The sequence below is a fragment of the Cajanus cajan genome, chromosome 3 (genome assembly GCF_000230855.2).
Source record: "Cajanus cajan strain Asha chromosome 3, NIPB_CcT2T_4, whole genome shotgun sequence".
NCBI lineage: Eukaryota > Viridiplantae > Streptophyta > Magnoliopsida > Fabales > Fabaceae > Cajanus > Cajanus cajan.
The window spans coordinates 80,799,267-80,816,374 of record NC_138519.1 but is presented as its reverse complement, the minus strand read 5'-3'; the positions used below and the strand labels follow the sequence as shown (position 1 = coordinate 80,816,374).

Here is a 17,108-nt window from a genome sequence, read left to right as displayed (position 1 = left end):
AAACATTATACAAAATTAATTTTTTTTTAAAAAAAATAGCCAACAGCTACTTTAATGGTAATTTTAGGATATTTTTTTATTTTTTATTTTATTTTATTTAAATTTTTTAAATTTTATTTCTTATTTCTTTTTTAACCCAACGTCTCTTTTCTTCTTCAGAGGATTTTTCCTTTTTCTTCACGCCCTCAACGATCCAACAAGAAAAGTCACTGAAAAAAAAAAGAGAAAAAAGAAAACCCTTCATTGAAGGGCATCAACCTCACAGAAGGCACCAACCTCCAATTTCCCTTCACCGGCACCACCCTCATCGCCGCCGTCTTCCTCTGCCACTCTGAGTCGCTACGAGAACCAGAACCGGCGCGACTGGAACACGTTCGAACAGTACCTGAGGAACCACAAACCCTCTCTCTCACTTTCACGCTGCAGCGGCGCCTCCGCTGTCCACTCGCGCGCCTCCGCCGTCCAACCACCGCCTTGTAACATTGTTAAAAAAAAAAAATAGCCCAGAACGGGCCGTTCCCAAACTAGAACGAGCCGTTCCAAGCTACTGAATTGAACTACATATTGTAGTTGAGAACGGGCCGTTCTGGGAAGGAGAACGGACCGTTCTGGAGGGAGAACGGGCCGTTCTGGGCGTGTATTTTGTGCGTGATTTGGGAGTTCGGAACGGGCCGTTCCGAACTCGGTACGGGCCGTTCTGGGCCAATCCGAAAGTCTATAAATAGGGGGTTGGGGGCCTTCAGGAGTTTTGGAGTTTTTAGAGAGAAGTTTTAGAGAGAAGGTCTCTGGGTCAGTGAGCTCCTTTCTCTCCCAAATTTCTCTGTTTGACTCCTTTTCTCCTCTAGATCACTAACTCCTTCTGACTTTTCTTGAAATTCAGATTAGAAAGCTTGCTTTGGGAGGATTGAAGTTCCGGGTTGAGTTTTGGAAAGGAATTCTTTTTCGTCACAGTTGTTGGCCATTCTTAGCCAACCTTTAGGTAAGGGAAGCTAGAATGTTTGTTATTTAAGTTGCATGTGAGTTTAGAAACTCAATTGATGCATGAAAGTTGAGGATCCATGGCTGGATCGGAGAATTCGCTAATTGTTCAAAGTCTTGGAAAAAAATGGGGTTTCTGGTGAATTTGATGCATCAGATGGGTGCATGTTGATTCTAGGTTTATTTAAGTTGTATGGAGCCTATGCATTGTATTTTGTGTTTGCATGTGGCTGGATTTGTTGGTGTGGATGAGAGTTTGTGAACTCTGTTACTGGAATTTAGGCCGGGCGCAGGTTGAATGCGCTAGGCGTGGATGAGTCTTGGGACTCTCAGGCTGGGATTAGGCTGGGCGAGCTCAGGCTACGCCGAGCGTGAATAAGTTTATGAATGAATTGATGCTTATGCATGTTTAAAGTTGAAGTTTTAGATCATGTATGTATGATATATGATGTATGGTGAGGTGTGATTCATATGTATGCTTTGTGATGATACGTATGAATGTTTGAATATGATATGACATGCGTATATGTTCATATGAGTATGACTATTGATCATAATGGTGGGCAGACCATTATGATGTATGATGCATTATTGCATGTGATGTCTTATGACATGTGTATGATTGTTGATCATGATGGTGGGCAGACCATTATGATGTATGATGCATGATTGCATGTGATGCCTATGGCATGAGTCTAGCCTAGGACTTGAGGAGAGGAAAAATATTTTCGAACTGGAAGAGCTCACATAGAGTCTCTTGAGAGTGTTGCTTGGATAGGCCACTGATATATGAGAGTGGTGCTCTGGGAGGCCACTGGATTTGGGAGAGTGGTGCTCAGATAGGCCATTGGGTTGGGTGAGTCTCCTCTAAGTCCTTAGCTAGTGTTGGAGCGGGGTATGAGGTCGAGGGTTATTCCCTTAACCAAGTACTCGGGAAGGTGCGTGGATCCTTGCGGATAGTCGGTGGGCGAACTCCACAATTGACTTGGTTAATGCATGCCAAGGTCGTGGTAAGCCCGTACCCAGCTGTGTTATACCTGACGGTGGATCTGGACTTCCAATTGTGTAAGTGACATCATCCGAGTAAACCCGAGGGAGGATTATATATCCTGTTTAGCTGTGACCGAGCAGGCGCATTGGGCGTGAAAACGGTTGGGGTGGTTTCGGTAGGATGGAATGTCACTTATACAGCTCTATTGTTATGGAGATCTCCTAGGTGTATGCGTGACGACGCATTAGATGATTGATATGCATTGATATCTGTCATGAGATGCATTTATTGCATGATTATTAATATGATGAAGTGTGGTGTTTGACTTCATGATTGGTGGATTGTATTTTATGCATGAGTAGTATTGGATAGAGTGTATGGTGTAACTCTATGAATACGATTGTGTAGTATAGATTATTATGATTCATTTGTGAATTCTAGCTTACCCTTCTGTTTCCATGTGGTGGAACTGCGATGATCATACTTGGTATGGGAGCAGGTCAGGGCTAGCTTGGAGTCGAGGTGACCGCTGCGAGACAGGGAGTTTGATCCTTGTGTTAGGGTTACCATTTTGGGTAGCGATTTTTGTCTGTTTGACCGGCACTAGGAAATATTATTTTTGGGATGACTGTACATATATGGCATTTTATTTTGTATTTAAAGAATTTGGTTATTTTTATTCTTATCTATACCTGTATGTATGAGTTATCCAATTTAATATTTTCCTTAGTTCACTAGTAGTAGTGCGATTTCACTAAGTGTAGAGACCATGGCGGGTCGTTACACGCCTCACCACCACGCCTCCTTCCGTTCACAAAGGTAAGGAACGGTTGTTTCACTAAGCAACCCTCTTTCCTCTGCAAGAAACTCCTACTACCACATCAGACTCTCCAATGGTAAGAAACTGAGATTAGAGTTGTTTGATGGACTAAGCAATTACCATTAGAATTGCTTTTATCTACAAAAGGTACCACCTATGATTATAAGTCTATATATATACAAATAGTACAATCATTGATTATAAATTTATAAAAGTCACTGTTTCTATTAGCATTATACATATAAATTTCCCAGCCATCTAATACTTGTCTCATAAACAAAAGTTGAACACAAAAATTTCATATAGTCATCATAGACCTAACTTCATTCCCCAGTGAGTTGGTAATCAAAATCATTCTCCGATAAGTTTGTTACTAAATTTAGATGTGTTTGTAAGGGTTGACCTAGGTTGTTGTTTGATCCTAAGTTTTTGAAAGTCAATTGTGCAACTGCTCGTGTTATAGTAAGCCCATATTAATAAGTACAATGAATCGAGAGATATGTTTCATTGACATTACCAAACATATTAATGATATGAGCATTACTACTACCCTCTATAAAAGAAGGATTTTAATATTGTAAGTAATGTGTAACTTATGTGTATTTATGTATCATTATTTAAAATTCATGTCACTTTTAAGTTTTTATTTATTTAAAATCCACGTCAATTATATGTTTAACTGAAGTTCACGTTTTTTTGGGTTTTTTTTCCGTATTTTTTTGGCTTCTTTCTCGTTTCGTGGTTCTTCCCTTCTCTTTATGGTTTGGGAGTTATAACATCCAAAACAGTTTCAGCATATAAATTTCATAATAGTTACATTGAACCCCGACTTTCAACCTAAGAACGAGAAAGAAGCGGAACGTGAACTTCAATTATAAAGACTTAAATTGGACGTGAATTTTAAATAAATATAAAATTAAAACTATTTTAAATAATCACATATAAATACACATTAGCAACACATCATCGACAATTCCAAAACTCCTCAATAATTACGTGTACCATAGAAATTCTCTAATGATATTGCTATTCTACCGAGTTTAAAAATATATATGGTCAATAATATTTTCTTAGGATAATAAATCTTGAAAGAATAAATTTATAGTCCTTTATAAAAGTATTTGATTACTTAACATTGTGAAAAAATATTGTAAAATGTCAAATCTCACATAAATAAAATTGAAAATTTTACGTACTTACTTTCTCATTTTTTTCTCCCCCTCTTTTATATTTAATATAAAAAATATATTTTTTAATAATATATCAATTCATGAAATTTAATTAATATAATATCTTGATGGAATCGATTAAAATTTTAATAATATTCTTTAAGTAAGATATTTAAATTGAGTCTTTTAGATAGAAAAAAATGTGATTAAGATAAATTAGAAAGACTCGGTCACAATTTTTTATAAAATTTTGTTATATAAATATTTTACATTAATAACATAATTATTCAAAATATTATTAATATCATGTTATTAATTGATTATTAATGATTAATTAACTTAAAAAAAATTATCAGTTTCCTTTGAAATATGCAAACAATCATGAAATTTATCTCAATATATTATTGATGTTGTCTGAAATTCAATAAGAAAACATCACTAAATAAATTCAAAGCATAACCATATAATAAATTCTACAACATTCTCTAACTTGAGTCTCTTGTTGGTATTAAAATAACAAAATATTTTAATAAATTTTTTAATGTAGAACCCACAAACTAATTTATGAGAAAGTAGTTTGAGTCTAATATAGCTAATTATTGTAAGTAAAATCAATAATTATTATTTATATAATTTTAGAAAAAATAAAATATTTATTTATTTATTAAAGATATAATTATATGTACCTGATATGTGTTGTACGAACTTTGAAATTAAGAAATTAATTTTTTCTTTGTTTTATCACATATTATATTCTAAGTTTTTAATGGGATAAACTTAAAATAATTATATTCTTATATATTTTTTTTTAGAGAAACCTAACCATACTATTTAACTAACCTAAGACATTTCCTATCATAGGCTTTAAGGTTATACTTACATTATTTTCTACATATATTAAAATTAATTATGCAAAGTCTATTATATTTGATTATATTATTAATAAATCTAAATATCATCAAATGAATCATAATATTAATATATTTTTGACAAAATAAAATTTTCAATTAATTGTAATTTACATTAATTTATAAGAAATTTCAATAATTATTGTTATATCAATTATAAGTTTCAACAATGGAGTGTTTGTTGCTAGAACTAAGAGGTGAGATGATAGAGATAATGGTGACCCCTAAATTTTATAATTTTTTTTTATAATATTATATATAAATGTGATTTTGACCTTTTTTATTTTTTTAATCTTATATAAGTTTTACCGTCCTCCCTTTATTTCACTCACAAATTTATTATTATACCTTTTATTTGTTTAGTTATTTTTTTATTAATCATTTATATTATTTAATTAATTTATATTTTTATCTTATCTTAGTGTTTTTCTTTCCAATATTATCTTTACTCTTATTTATCTTTTTACTTATTATGCTTTTTTTCCTCTTGTTTTTGCCATTAATCATTAGACATTTGTATATTAATTATAATTGTTGGTTAGGAGCTATTTTATGTTCAATATAATTATTTATTCATTTTATTTATGAAAAATAATAATTATATATCAAAATTTTTATGCATGTGAAATATGTAAATTTATTTTTAAAAAATTGGTATAATTTTTTTATAGTCATAGAAATAAGTAAAACAATGATGTAAATGTGAAGAATATCATTGTAGTTCCAAATGCTATTATTGGTAGTATTTTGACAAAAAAAATCCTAAGTTTAATATTTATTGAATTGTGCTACAGAACATTGGAACGAACCTCAAAAAATATTTTATTTATAATAATGTAAAAAAATTTCAAATCAATATTTATTTGTTTCAAACATTCATTATGTGGTATTAAAATCTATAATAAAAAAATTAGTCCCATGTTTTTTTAATTGTAATCATAAAAGTATTATTTAAAGTTCTTATTTTCTCGGTATAATATTGTATTTGAATGTGATTTTTTAAATAAGTAATTTAGTTCTTTTTAAGAACTAAAATATTTTATGCAAAATTTGTCTTATAATTATCTTTTAAAAATAAATGAAATTTATAGTAATTTATAATTTTTTTTATTACTTAACATTATAGAATGTACACTTAGAAAACATTGTAAAATGTAAAATTCTAAAAAAAATAATAAATTTGAACATTTTTTATATTTACTTTATCTTTTTCGCATGTTTCTTACTTTTCTTTTATTTTCTCCTCTCCTATTTAATTTTAAGTATTAATAACTTTTTGTATTGTTGAAATTTAAAAATTATTTAAGTTATTAATTATATTTAATTTAAAAATTATTAAATATTAAAAATTGATTATTATTTATATTTGTAAAGTTATATATATATATATATATATATATATATATATATATATATAAATAAACAAATTAAGCATGTGATAGAATCTAATTATCTTATTTAAATAAAAAATTTAAATTTTAAAAATTTCAAACTATCTTAATTAAAAAAAAATCTCAAACATAACATAAGAATAATTTGAAACATTCTTCTCAAAATTTATATAAATCAATATATGTTTTCAACATAACTCTATAAACTTTTATAAAGAGTTGTCATGCACTTTTGATGATATGGTAGAAGATAGATCATGCGTCTCATTATTTGGTTATGTTAAATTTTTTGTAAGCAAATTTGATGTGATATAATTTTTGTACCAAAATCATGCACTACTTGTGCTAAGTTTGAACTAAGTATTTGTAGGTTGTTTAACTTATCTTAGACTAGTTTTGGGAGATGCATTTTAGGAATTGTTACGAATAAAATAGCTAAAACTAATTTAAATTTTCCTAAATTTCTATAATTAAGATATTTTATTAATTATTGGAGAATTTTCATTAACTTTTATATACCAATTAAACCTAAGTGTAAAAATATAATTGCATATCAAATGTCCTGGCAAAATTCCAAAAACAAATTGTCTAAGAAACTTATAAGGATATCATTAACCTATAATAAAATTTTCATGTTGTAATAAGTTGATTTGATATAGTTTTGAAATTTTTAAGTTTATTAAACTTTAGAAAATGGTACGGGTGTTTTGGTGAATTTATCTCTTCTTCTATTTCAATTAAAAATATATTTAAAGGTGAATGAATTATATATATCCATCCATAACCATTAATTATAGTAGTTCAACTCAGTTAATTAAGTAGATGAGTGAGTTTTATAAATGGTTATTACCAAATTTGATTTTCTTAAATAAATAAAGATAATATACATGCTTCCATAATCCATAATTATGGAGAAAGAGACGGTCCATTCTCCATCCCATCGGATCCTGGTATTGTATTTTCCGGGTGTCCGAATCCAAATAAGCGCTCCAGATCCAAAAACAAATTCAAAAATCTTCATTTCGCTCTCTTTCTCTCTCTTTCTTTCTTCCTTTCTCTGTCAACTGTCCAATAATTCAAATCAAATCCCTCCAACGGCTCTTTCCAATCTCCATCTTCTTTCTTCTTTCTTCTTACCTCTCTTTCCTATCGTTCGCTCCCTCTGTCTTCGTTCCTCTCCCAAACAATGAAGCACTTCATGCTCCCAAGAAACCCTAGCTTCAGGGAGCCCGATCTCCCTTCTTCCTCAACCCCTACTAAGCCCCGTCCCTCTCGCAAGCACAAACCCTCCAAAGAAAACGACCCTCCCTCCGATCCTAATCTTCTCGCTCCTTCCCCTTCCCCTTCCAAATTGAAGAGTCCCCTCCCTCCGAGGCCTCCCTCTTCCAACCCTCTCAAGCGCAAGCTCGCCGTCGATGCACTCTCCGATGCTTCTCTCTCCGCACCCTCCGATTCCGGCGTCAAGGTATCGCCAATTAGGGTTTTCATTTTCATTTCGCTTTCATTTCGTCCGATTACTCATTCCTTGCTTGTTTTAGGTTATCGTGAGGATGAGGCCGCTGAACGCGGACAAGGACGACGGAGATCCCACTGTTCAGAAGGTTTCGCATGACTCGCTGTCGATTAATGGCCATAATTTCACCTTCGATTCCGTTGCTGACACGGCCGCTACTCAGGCATGGTTTCTATTTTAGTTCTGCTGAAGTATTTCTATTGCTGTTTTATTGGAATTATTTGATTTGATTTTCGGTGTTTGATGCGCTTTCTATTTATGGTTCTGTTGAGTGCTACTGTTGTTTTCTTGGAATTGTTTGATTTTTGGAGCTTGATGCACTTTCTGCTTATGCTTCTGCTGAGTGCTACTGTTGTTTTGCTGGAATTGTTTGATTTTCGGAGCTTGATGCGCTTTCTATTTATGGTTCTGCTGAGTGCTACTGTTTTGTTGGAATTGTTTGATTTTCAGAGCTTGATGTACTTTCTATTTCTAGTTTTGCTGAGTGCTACTTCTGTTTTACTTGAATTGTTTGATTTTCGGTGTTTGATGCGCTTTCTACTTCTTGTTCTGCTGAGTGTCACTGTTGTTATACTGGAATTGTTTGATTTTGGGAGCTTGATGCACTTTCTGTTTCTACTTTTGCTGAGTGCTACTGTTGTTTTATTTATTTGATTTTCGGTGTTTGATGTGCTTTCTGACTTCTGATCCCGTTTTTCAGCTGGATATTTTCGAACACGTTGGGGTGCCTCTGGTAGAGCATTGCTTGGCTGGTTTCAATAGTTCAGTTTTTGCTTATGGACAGGTTTTTTTTCTTCTTCCCGTTGACTTTTTTCCCCTTTTGTTTAGTTAGATGTTGGTGATGAATATGGTGTTGTGATTTTGAACTTGCTAGACCGGGAGTGGGAAGACTTATACAATGTGGGGTCCTGCCAATTCTTTGTCGGAGGAAAATGATCAACAAGGGCTCGCTTCTCGTGTTTTTCAGCGGCTTTTTGCACGCCTAAATGAAGTACGCATTTGATTTCAGTTCCTTGTTAAATTAGTTGGTGTTTTCTTCCTGTTTCGTGATGTTTACTGTTGTATTTTGTGCGCAGGAGCAAACTAAGCATTCTGACAAGCAACTCAACTACCAGTGCCACTGCTCTTTTCTCGAGGTTGATTGACTAGAGTGTTTCTTTCCATGTTCCTTAAATGTCCACCTTGTCAGTTTAGTCCTTTTTGACACAATTTGTTTTTGCAGATATACAATGAGCAAATCATGGATCTGTTGGATCCGAATCAGAAAAACTTACAGGTAAATTCTAAGCCACCATAGGGGTGTTATTTATTTTTCCTGTGTTTCACTGCTTTATGTTGGAACTGATATTTTGTTCTCTATACAGATTAGAGAAGATGTCAAATCTGGTGTCTATGTCGAGAATCTTACAGAGGAGCACGTGTCTTCAATGAAGGATGTAACTCAGCTTCTAATAAAGGTATTCATCTTACTTACTCTATCACAGTTCACAGGCATTGTATTAAGACTTAAGAGATATGTTCTCTTTCTTCTATGACCTAACTTCGAGCATTGTCTTAAGGTACAATATTTAACAATATGATTAGCCTCAGTGGGACTAGTTTTAGCCTGCTGTTCTGTAGCAGGTCATTTTTTATGCTACGAAACACGAGGTACTCAATGCAAAGCACTAGCACTCAAATTGCTAATTGATTGCCAAAAAATCGAGTGATCTCATGTCATGCATTCACATCCATATTTGTAAAGTTTCTTTGGAAGAGTGTAAAGAATCTCAGCTCAATTGTGTAGGATTTCACTTGAAATGCTTATTGTTGTTTTTTTCAATGAGATAGATCTAATACGATGTGATCTGGTAGCAGTTAAGGTTGCCGTAAATCATCCTTTCACAAAGTGTTTTACTATCATCTACCTTTCATTATGCAGGGATTGTCGAACAGGAGAACTGGTGCAACCAGTATAAATTCTGAGAGTTCCCGCTCACATACTGTTTTTATTTGTGTTGTTGAATCTCGATACAAGGTGATACATTGTCTCATGGCATGGAAATTGTCAAGTAATGTGTATTTTCAGTAACATGAGTGGACTGCTGATATTATATGATCGAAGAATAGATCTTATGCAAGTTCAGACAATTAATGGGTTTTAATTTGAACTAAATTATATAAAAATAAAAGGCGTGTTGCAATTGAAAAGCTTAAGAAATCTAGTCGTCCTGAATTTTTGTTTTTGTCAGCAACTGTTTTCCAAAAGAACTTTATGTTTTAGGATACATTACTCAGCTGTCGATGTAGCTTTAGCTGTAATCATTGAATTGACAATGTTTCATTACTATTCTTGGCACATACATCTGGAAGGTGTTTTGAAGTAAATTAATGTTTGCAGAGTCAAGCAGATGGTATGAGCAGATTTAAAAAAAGTAGGATCAATCTTGTTGATCTAGCTGGGTCAGAACGACAAAAATTAACAGGTGCTGCAGGAGAGCGATTGAAGGAAGCTGGCAATATTAATAGATCACTCTCACAGCTTGGGTATGATTTAACATTCGTGTGTATTAAATTGAGAGCAAATATCAGTGTTAAAAATGATTACAAATGGTAAATTAAAGCTTTGATGAATACCAGGCTACTTTGAGAGCAGTAAAGTGTAGAAAAGTAACAAAAGTAGATTATTACGGTGGAGATGAAGTGTTTTTGGGAATCAAGGATTTCTATAGGACCTAGTACTTACAGAGGTTAAATTCTACTGCAGGAATTTGATAAATATTCTTGCGGAAGTCTCTCAAACAGGAAAGCAGCGGCATATACCATATAGAGATTCTAGGCTGACATTTCTGTTGCAGGACTCTCTCGGAGGAAATGCAAAATTAGCAATGATTTGTGCTATTTCACCAGCACAAAGGTAAAATGCAAAGCACTCAATTGTCATTTGAAGTGTTTTATCTCCTGATCCTTCTGTCTTATGAAAATTTTTAAATTACTTGGTCCTGCAGTTGTAGGAGTGAAACATTCAGTACATTGAGATTTGCACAACGTGCCAAAGCTATCAAGAACAAGGCAGTTGTTAACGAAATTATGGAAGATGATGTGAACCACTTGCGACAAGTGATACGGCAACTAAGGGTATATTCTTCTCCATAATTCTCAATCATGTTCTCCGATCTTCATTTTGAAATTTGAATAACTCAAGTGTATGAAATGAACAGGACGAGCTTCATCGAATTAAAGCAAATGGTTACAACAACCCAATGGACTCAAGTGGAGGTCATTCAGCAGCTTGGATCCGACGAAGCTTGAGTTTATTACAATCCAGCTTCAATCGACCATCACGGTTATCCCGTGTTGATGATGATGGTGATGCAGAGATGGAGATTGACGAGGAAAGTGTTGAGGACCATGATGGAGTTTCCTGCGATGCCAATATGCCGAGTAGTTGTAATATTGTAGCCGAGAATGACAACGATATGAACACTGATGATCAGGATTTGGCTCAACACAGTGAGGAACAAAAAATTCCAAGTTGCTCTGGCAGTAAATGTTTGAATGAAGAATCATCCTGTGCAATGGTAGTACGAAACAGCTTCTCTCGTCCTGCAGATCAATCTGACACCGGAGGTTTTGCAGGTTTTTCAGCCCCAGATGTGTCCACTGATTCTCCTAGTGCTGCAATGAATTGTGTCTCGCCAGCAGGCCTCAGTATAGTTCAGTGTGATTTATCCCCAGTCCTTAAATCCCCAACTCCTAGTGTTTCTCCTAGACTCAGCACCAGCAGGAAAAGTCTGAGGACTTCGTCAGGGGTGTCTCCTTCTGAGAATGACCTTCATGTTGAAAAAGATTTGGGCACTAAAACCAGCAATCATAAACGCTCATCTTCTGCCTTTTCTAGTCAAACAGCTCCAAAATTCATTTCTAGAACAGAAAATTTAGCAGCAAGCATCCGCCATGGTCTTGAAATTATAGATGGTTACCAACGTAATGCAGCTTCGAGGCAGTCGTCATATAGGGTTTCATTACGAGCAAGAGAATCTAGACTAATTTTTCCAGCTGACAAAGTTGATGTGGGCCTGCAGACTTCTCTCGATGATAATGTTGAAGAAGATTCTGTTTTATTCACCTGTAGTAATTGTAAAAGTAGAGCGCAGCTTGATGTCAATGAGATTGACAATAACTCAAACCTACAGTTGGTACCTGTTGATTGCCTTGAGTCTGCTGATAAGCCGAAGAAGCAAGTTCTCAAAGTAAGTGCAAGAATTCAATTACATTTTTGTAGTAGAACTTGAGGTCATTATATCTATTTATTGTAACTCCGTTATCTTCTGTTATTTAGGCAGTAGAGAAGGTTTTAGCAGGATCTATAAGGAGAGAAATGGCGCTTGAAGAGTTCTGTGCCAAACAGACTTCTGAGATAATGCAGCTTCATCGCCTGGTAATTTTTTTTTTGTTTATCAACAACCGTCTCATTTTTTTCTTTTGTATGTTGTGGTGAATGACTGTTTCCCATGCTATTTGTAGGTACAACAGTACAAGCTTGAGCGAGAATGCAATGCCATAATTGCACAGACAAGGGAAGATAAAATTCTTCGCCTTGAGAGCCTTATGGATGGCGTTTTACCCACTGAAGAATTCATGGAGGAAGAGTTAGTGGCTCTTACCCACGAACACAAGGTAGAAATATGTTCTTCCAAGGTTTCACAGTTATATCCAATATATTAGATGCTTATACTCAATTACTATCAACAGCTGTTAAAGGATAAGTATGAGAATCATCCAGAAGTTTTGAAGATGGAGATAGAGTTGAAAAGAGTGCAAGATGAATTAGAAAAATATCAAAATTTCTACAAATTAGGGGAGAGAGAAGTGTTGATGGAGGAGATACAAAGTTTAAGAAGCCAGCTTCAATTTTATATCGACTCTTCATCCACTTCAGCGAGGAAGCAATATCCGTTATTGCAATTGACTTACTCATCACCTGAACCCAGTTCGGCGGCAACCCTCGCTGCCATTTCAGAGTCAACAGAGGAGAGAGATGAGATGAATGAAATTCCAGCATCATCCAATAACAATGCTGAAGCACAATTTGAACAAGAAAGAATTAAATGGACAGAGGCAGAAAGCAGGTGGATTTCTCTTTCAGAAGAACTGAGAGCTGAGCTTGAAGCTAGCAGGTCGCTAGCTGAAAAGAGGAAGCGGGAATTAGATGCTGAGAGGAAGTGTACTGAGGAACTTCAGGAAGCCATGCACATGGCTATAGAAGGCCATGCAAGACTTCTAGAACAATACGCAGATTTGGAAGAGAAACACATCGAATTGCTTGCAAGGCATAGACAGATCCAAGATGGAATTGAGGATGTCAAGAAAGCGGCTTCAAGAGCAGGAGTAAGAGGTGCGGAGTCTAAGTTCATAAATGCTCTTGCTGCAGAAATTTCAGCTTTAAAAGCAGGAAGAGAAAAAGAACGGCGAATCTTAAGGGATGAAAATAAAGGACTTCAGGCCCAGTTGAAGGACACTGCGGAAGCAGTGCAAGCTGCTGGTGAACTGCTTTTGCGACTGAAAGAAGCTGAAGAAGCTGTCATTACTGCACAGGTTAGCAACGAATCAATTTTACTTCGATGTTTCTTTTTATCAACTGAATTACTTATGTTTAGTTGCTAGTATTTGATGCTTCCCAGCATTGCTGTCCACCTTTTTTTCACGTTCTGTATGCTTTGGCTCCTGAAAGTAACAACTTTGTAGTGCTAGGACTTATTTTGTGTTTAGGACTCATTCACAAATTTGAGAGACCAAGTTTGTGATTAACTTTTTAGCACTTTTCAAGGACAAATTTATCAATACATTGAGAGATCAAAGTAACACTATTTATTACTTCGGGATAAGATTGTATATTAACATTTTTTATGAACACATCTGTTGATTCATTCTCAAGTTATCAAGAAATTAACAACTTTGTAGTGATATGACTTATTTTGTGTTTAGGACTCATTCACAAATTTGAGAGACCAAGTTTGTGATTAACTTTTTAGCACTTTTCAAGGACAAATTTATCAATACATTGAGAGATCAAAGTAACACTATTTATTACTTCGGGATAAGATTGTATATTAACATTTTTTATGAACACATCTGTTGATTCATTCTCAAGTTATCAAGAAATTAAGAAAATGATAAGAGGGTTGCCTCTGATTATTTTTGACGTTTAACTATTCCAAATTCCAATGAATTACTTCCACTAGTAATTCTGTGCCTGACTTTAACATGTAATATTGCAGAAACGGGCTATGGATGCAGAACAGGAAGCTGCCAGGGCCTACAAACAAATTGATAAGTTGAAGAAGACACATGAGAAGGAGATTACCTCACTTAATGAGCTCCTTGCGGAAGCACGTTTGCCGAAGGAATCTGTACAACCGACTTATGATGACGATGTTGTCATGCCCAGTTATGACGACCCAAAGGAGCCAAACAGTGTTATTGATCAGTTTGAGCCATTTAATAATAATGCAGAGTATGGTGAGCTTGCAAAACTAGCAGAATCATCATGGTTCTCTGGTTACGACAGATGTAATATATAAGTATCATCACATTGTGTCATCTTGTATTAATTTGTTCATATGATTTGAAGAAATGATTGTATTCTTTCGTTCTTACCCCTTTGTGAGCATAAACGAGTTTCTCTCTCATTTCTCCCTTACTCTAAAACTATTTTGAGTAAGAAGATTTACCTGACAGAGATTGTCGGTTGCAAAGGCGATGATGCAACTCTTCATTCTTATTTTGTTATTATTAATTCCAATTGATGGAATTATTATCATTAATATATTTTTTTTTTGGTCTCAATAGTTGAATTTTTGCTTGGAATTGGACTATGTCGAATAAGAATAGCAACTGTCCAGTTTCCTTAATTTTTAAATTATTTTATTTTATTTTTATTTAATTAAATAAATAAATGACAAAATTTTACATGGGTGATTGACTCCAATTGTATTGTATTATACAACATAGTTGATGAACTCTATTACTAACAAGTCCTACTTATACATTATAGAACAGAAATAAATTATTTTAGTTAACTAAATATTCAATACGTTCATTGAAAGGTGCTTGGAGTAAAATTTATATGTTCAAAATGTTTAGCAAAAAATGAATTCAATTGAATCAAAATGCTAGGCTTTATATTTTATATTTTTTTCTTAAAAATGTTTTTAAATCCTTATAAAATATGTAAATGTAAATTTTGATTTTGATTGTTATAAAAAATTTTCTTTGTTTTTTATTCTCTTAAGATTTGAAATTCTGTTTTAATTTCTATTATATGATTTTTTTAAAAATTTATATACTTATTGAAAGGTCAACTAATCATTCTAAACACTACTTATAACTAATTGGTTAAAACCCTATTTTGGTCCCTTATAATCTTTTTTTGTTTCAATTTAGTCCCTCATTAATTTTTGGTTTCAATTTGGTCCCAAATTAATTAATTGGTTTCAATTTAGTCCTAAATTAATTAATTGGTTTCAATGTGGGACTTTCCGTCCAAATTGCTTTAACGGTGTTAACTTTTGACCACGTGGACGCCACGTAGATGCATACGTAGCATCCACGTGGATGAGAATTTTTTTGAAAACACCTGGACCCAGAACGGCCCGTTCTGAAACCGGAACGGGCCGTTCTGGTTGCAAAATTAAAACACCGCCAGTGAAGCAGAACGGGCCGTTCTGAAATCAGAACGGGCCGTTCTGCTTTCAAACGAGACGTTCTGCTTTCAAACGGGCCGTTCTGGTTTCAGAACGGCCCGTTCCAGAACTGTGAATAAAATATTATTTACTTAATTATGTTTTTGATATTATAATTATGCAATTTTGATCTCTAAGGTTTTAATTGAGTAATTTCAGTCCTTAAAAGATTATAATTGTGTAATTTTAGTCTCACAATTTTTAATTGAACAATTTTAATCTCTCAAATATCATAATTGTGGAATTTTAGTCTTTCTCATTAAAAATTTAATAATTTTAAAATTTTAATATATATATATATATAATGTTTTAAGACTATATAATTGTTTGTTTATTTAAATTTACGTATATTTTTTTTAATGTATCAAATGGTATATATTTACTATTACTAAATAAATAAAATTTATATATTATTAGTATTTTAATATTACTGATAAATTAATATCAATAATATTTTTACCCTTTTTATAAATAAACTAATAATTTGATAAATATAACTTAATATATATTAATATAATTTTACAAAAATATATATATATAAGATCAGATATATATTTCTAATTAATATACTTATATTTTTGTAAAAGTATATTAATATATAACAAGTTATATTTATCAAATTATTAGTTTATCTATAAATATATTAATAATATTATTGATATAATATCGAAAATTATAATATACGTTAATTTGAATAGATAAATAATTATTTAATTTTAAAACATTATATATATATATATTAAAATTATTAATTTTTAATGGGAGAAACAAAAATCATACTATTATGATATTTGAGGGACTAAAATTGTTCAATTAAAAATTGAAGAACCAAAATCACGCAATTGCAATTCTTTAAGGACTAAAATTATGCAATTAAAATCTTGGAGATCACAAAACTGCACAATTGTAATACTTGAGGGATAAAAAATACAATTAAACCAATATTCTTAATTAATTTTATTAAAAAATATAATAATAAATAAGATAAAAGGAATATCACTTTATAATTTTTTGCAACTTATTTAAGATTAAAGGAATAAAATGATAAAAATTAATAAGATAAACATAATAAAATAAAATATAAAAAAATATTAATATATTTATTTTATTGTATATAATAACATAATTAAAATATAATTAATAATATATATTTTATAAAATTATTAATATTTTATATATAAAAAAATAAAATAAAACCGGAACGGCCCATTCTGAAACTGGAACGGGCCGTTCTGGTTTCAGAACGGGCCGTTCTAGGTCCAGGTGTTTTCAAAAAAATTCTCATCCACGTGGATGCCACGTATGCATCTACGTGGCGTCCACGTGGCCAAAAGTTAATACCGTTAAAGCAATTTGGACGGAAAGTCCCATATTGAAACCAATTAATTAATTTAGGACTAAATTGAAATCAATTAATTAATTTGGGACCAAATTGAGACAAAAAATTAATGAGGGACTAAATTGAAACAAAAAAAGATTATAAGGGACCAAAATAGGGTTTTAACCTAACTAATTATATGTGATATTTTGACAACATAAAAAATTATAAATATAAGTGTTATTTATATATTTTAAAATTATTATTAGAAAAAAATAGCAACTTTAATTTATATA

At 32.7% G+C, this 17,108-nt stretch overlaps 1 protein-coding gene across 1 annotated transcript; it reads left to right on the top strand.

The window, feature by feature from the left end:
- The first annotated feature begins 7,219 nt into the window (after positions 1–7,219).
- PAKRP1 (phragmoplast-associated kinesin-related protein 1) lies at positions 7,220–14,598 on the top strand. Its single transcript, XM_020361425.3, has 16 exons — positions 7,220–7,722; positions 7,796–7,933; positions 8,471–8,554; positions 8,645–8,761; positions 8,847–8,906; positions 8,993–9,046; positions 9,135–9,227; positions 9,692–9,787; positions 10,151–10,296; positions 10,517–10,666; positions 10,758–10,887; positions 10,971–12,002; positions 12,092–12,190; positions 12,277–12,429; positions 12,505–13,347; positions 14,031–14,598. The coding sequence occupies exons 1-16, from the start codon at positions 7,444–7,446 to the stop codon at positions 14,331–14,333; spliced, it is 3,777 nt and encodes a 1,258-aa protein (XP_020217014.2). The 5' UTR covers positions 7,220–7,443; the 3' UTR covers positions 14,334–14,598.
- The last annotated feature ends 2,510 nt before the right edge of the window (positions 14,599–17,108 follow it).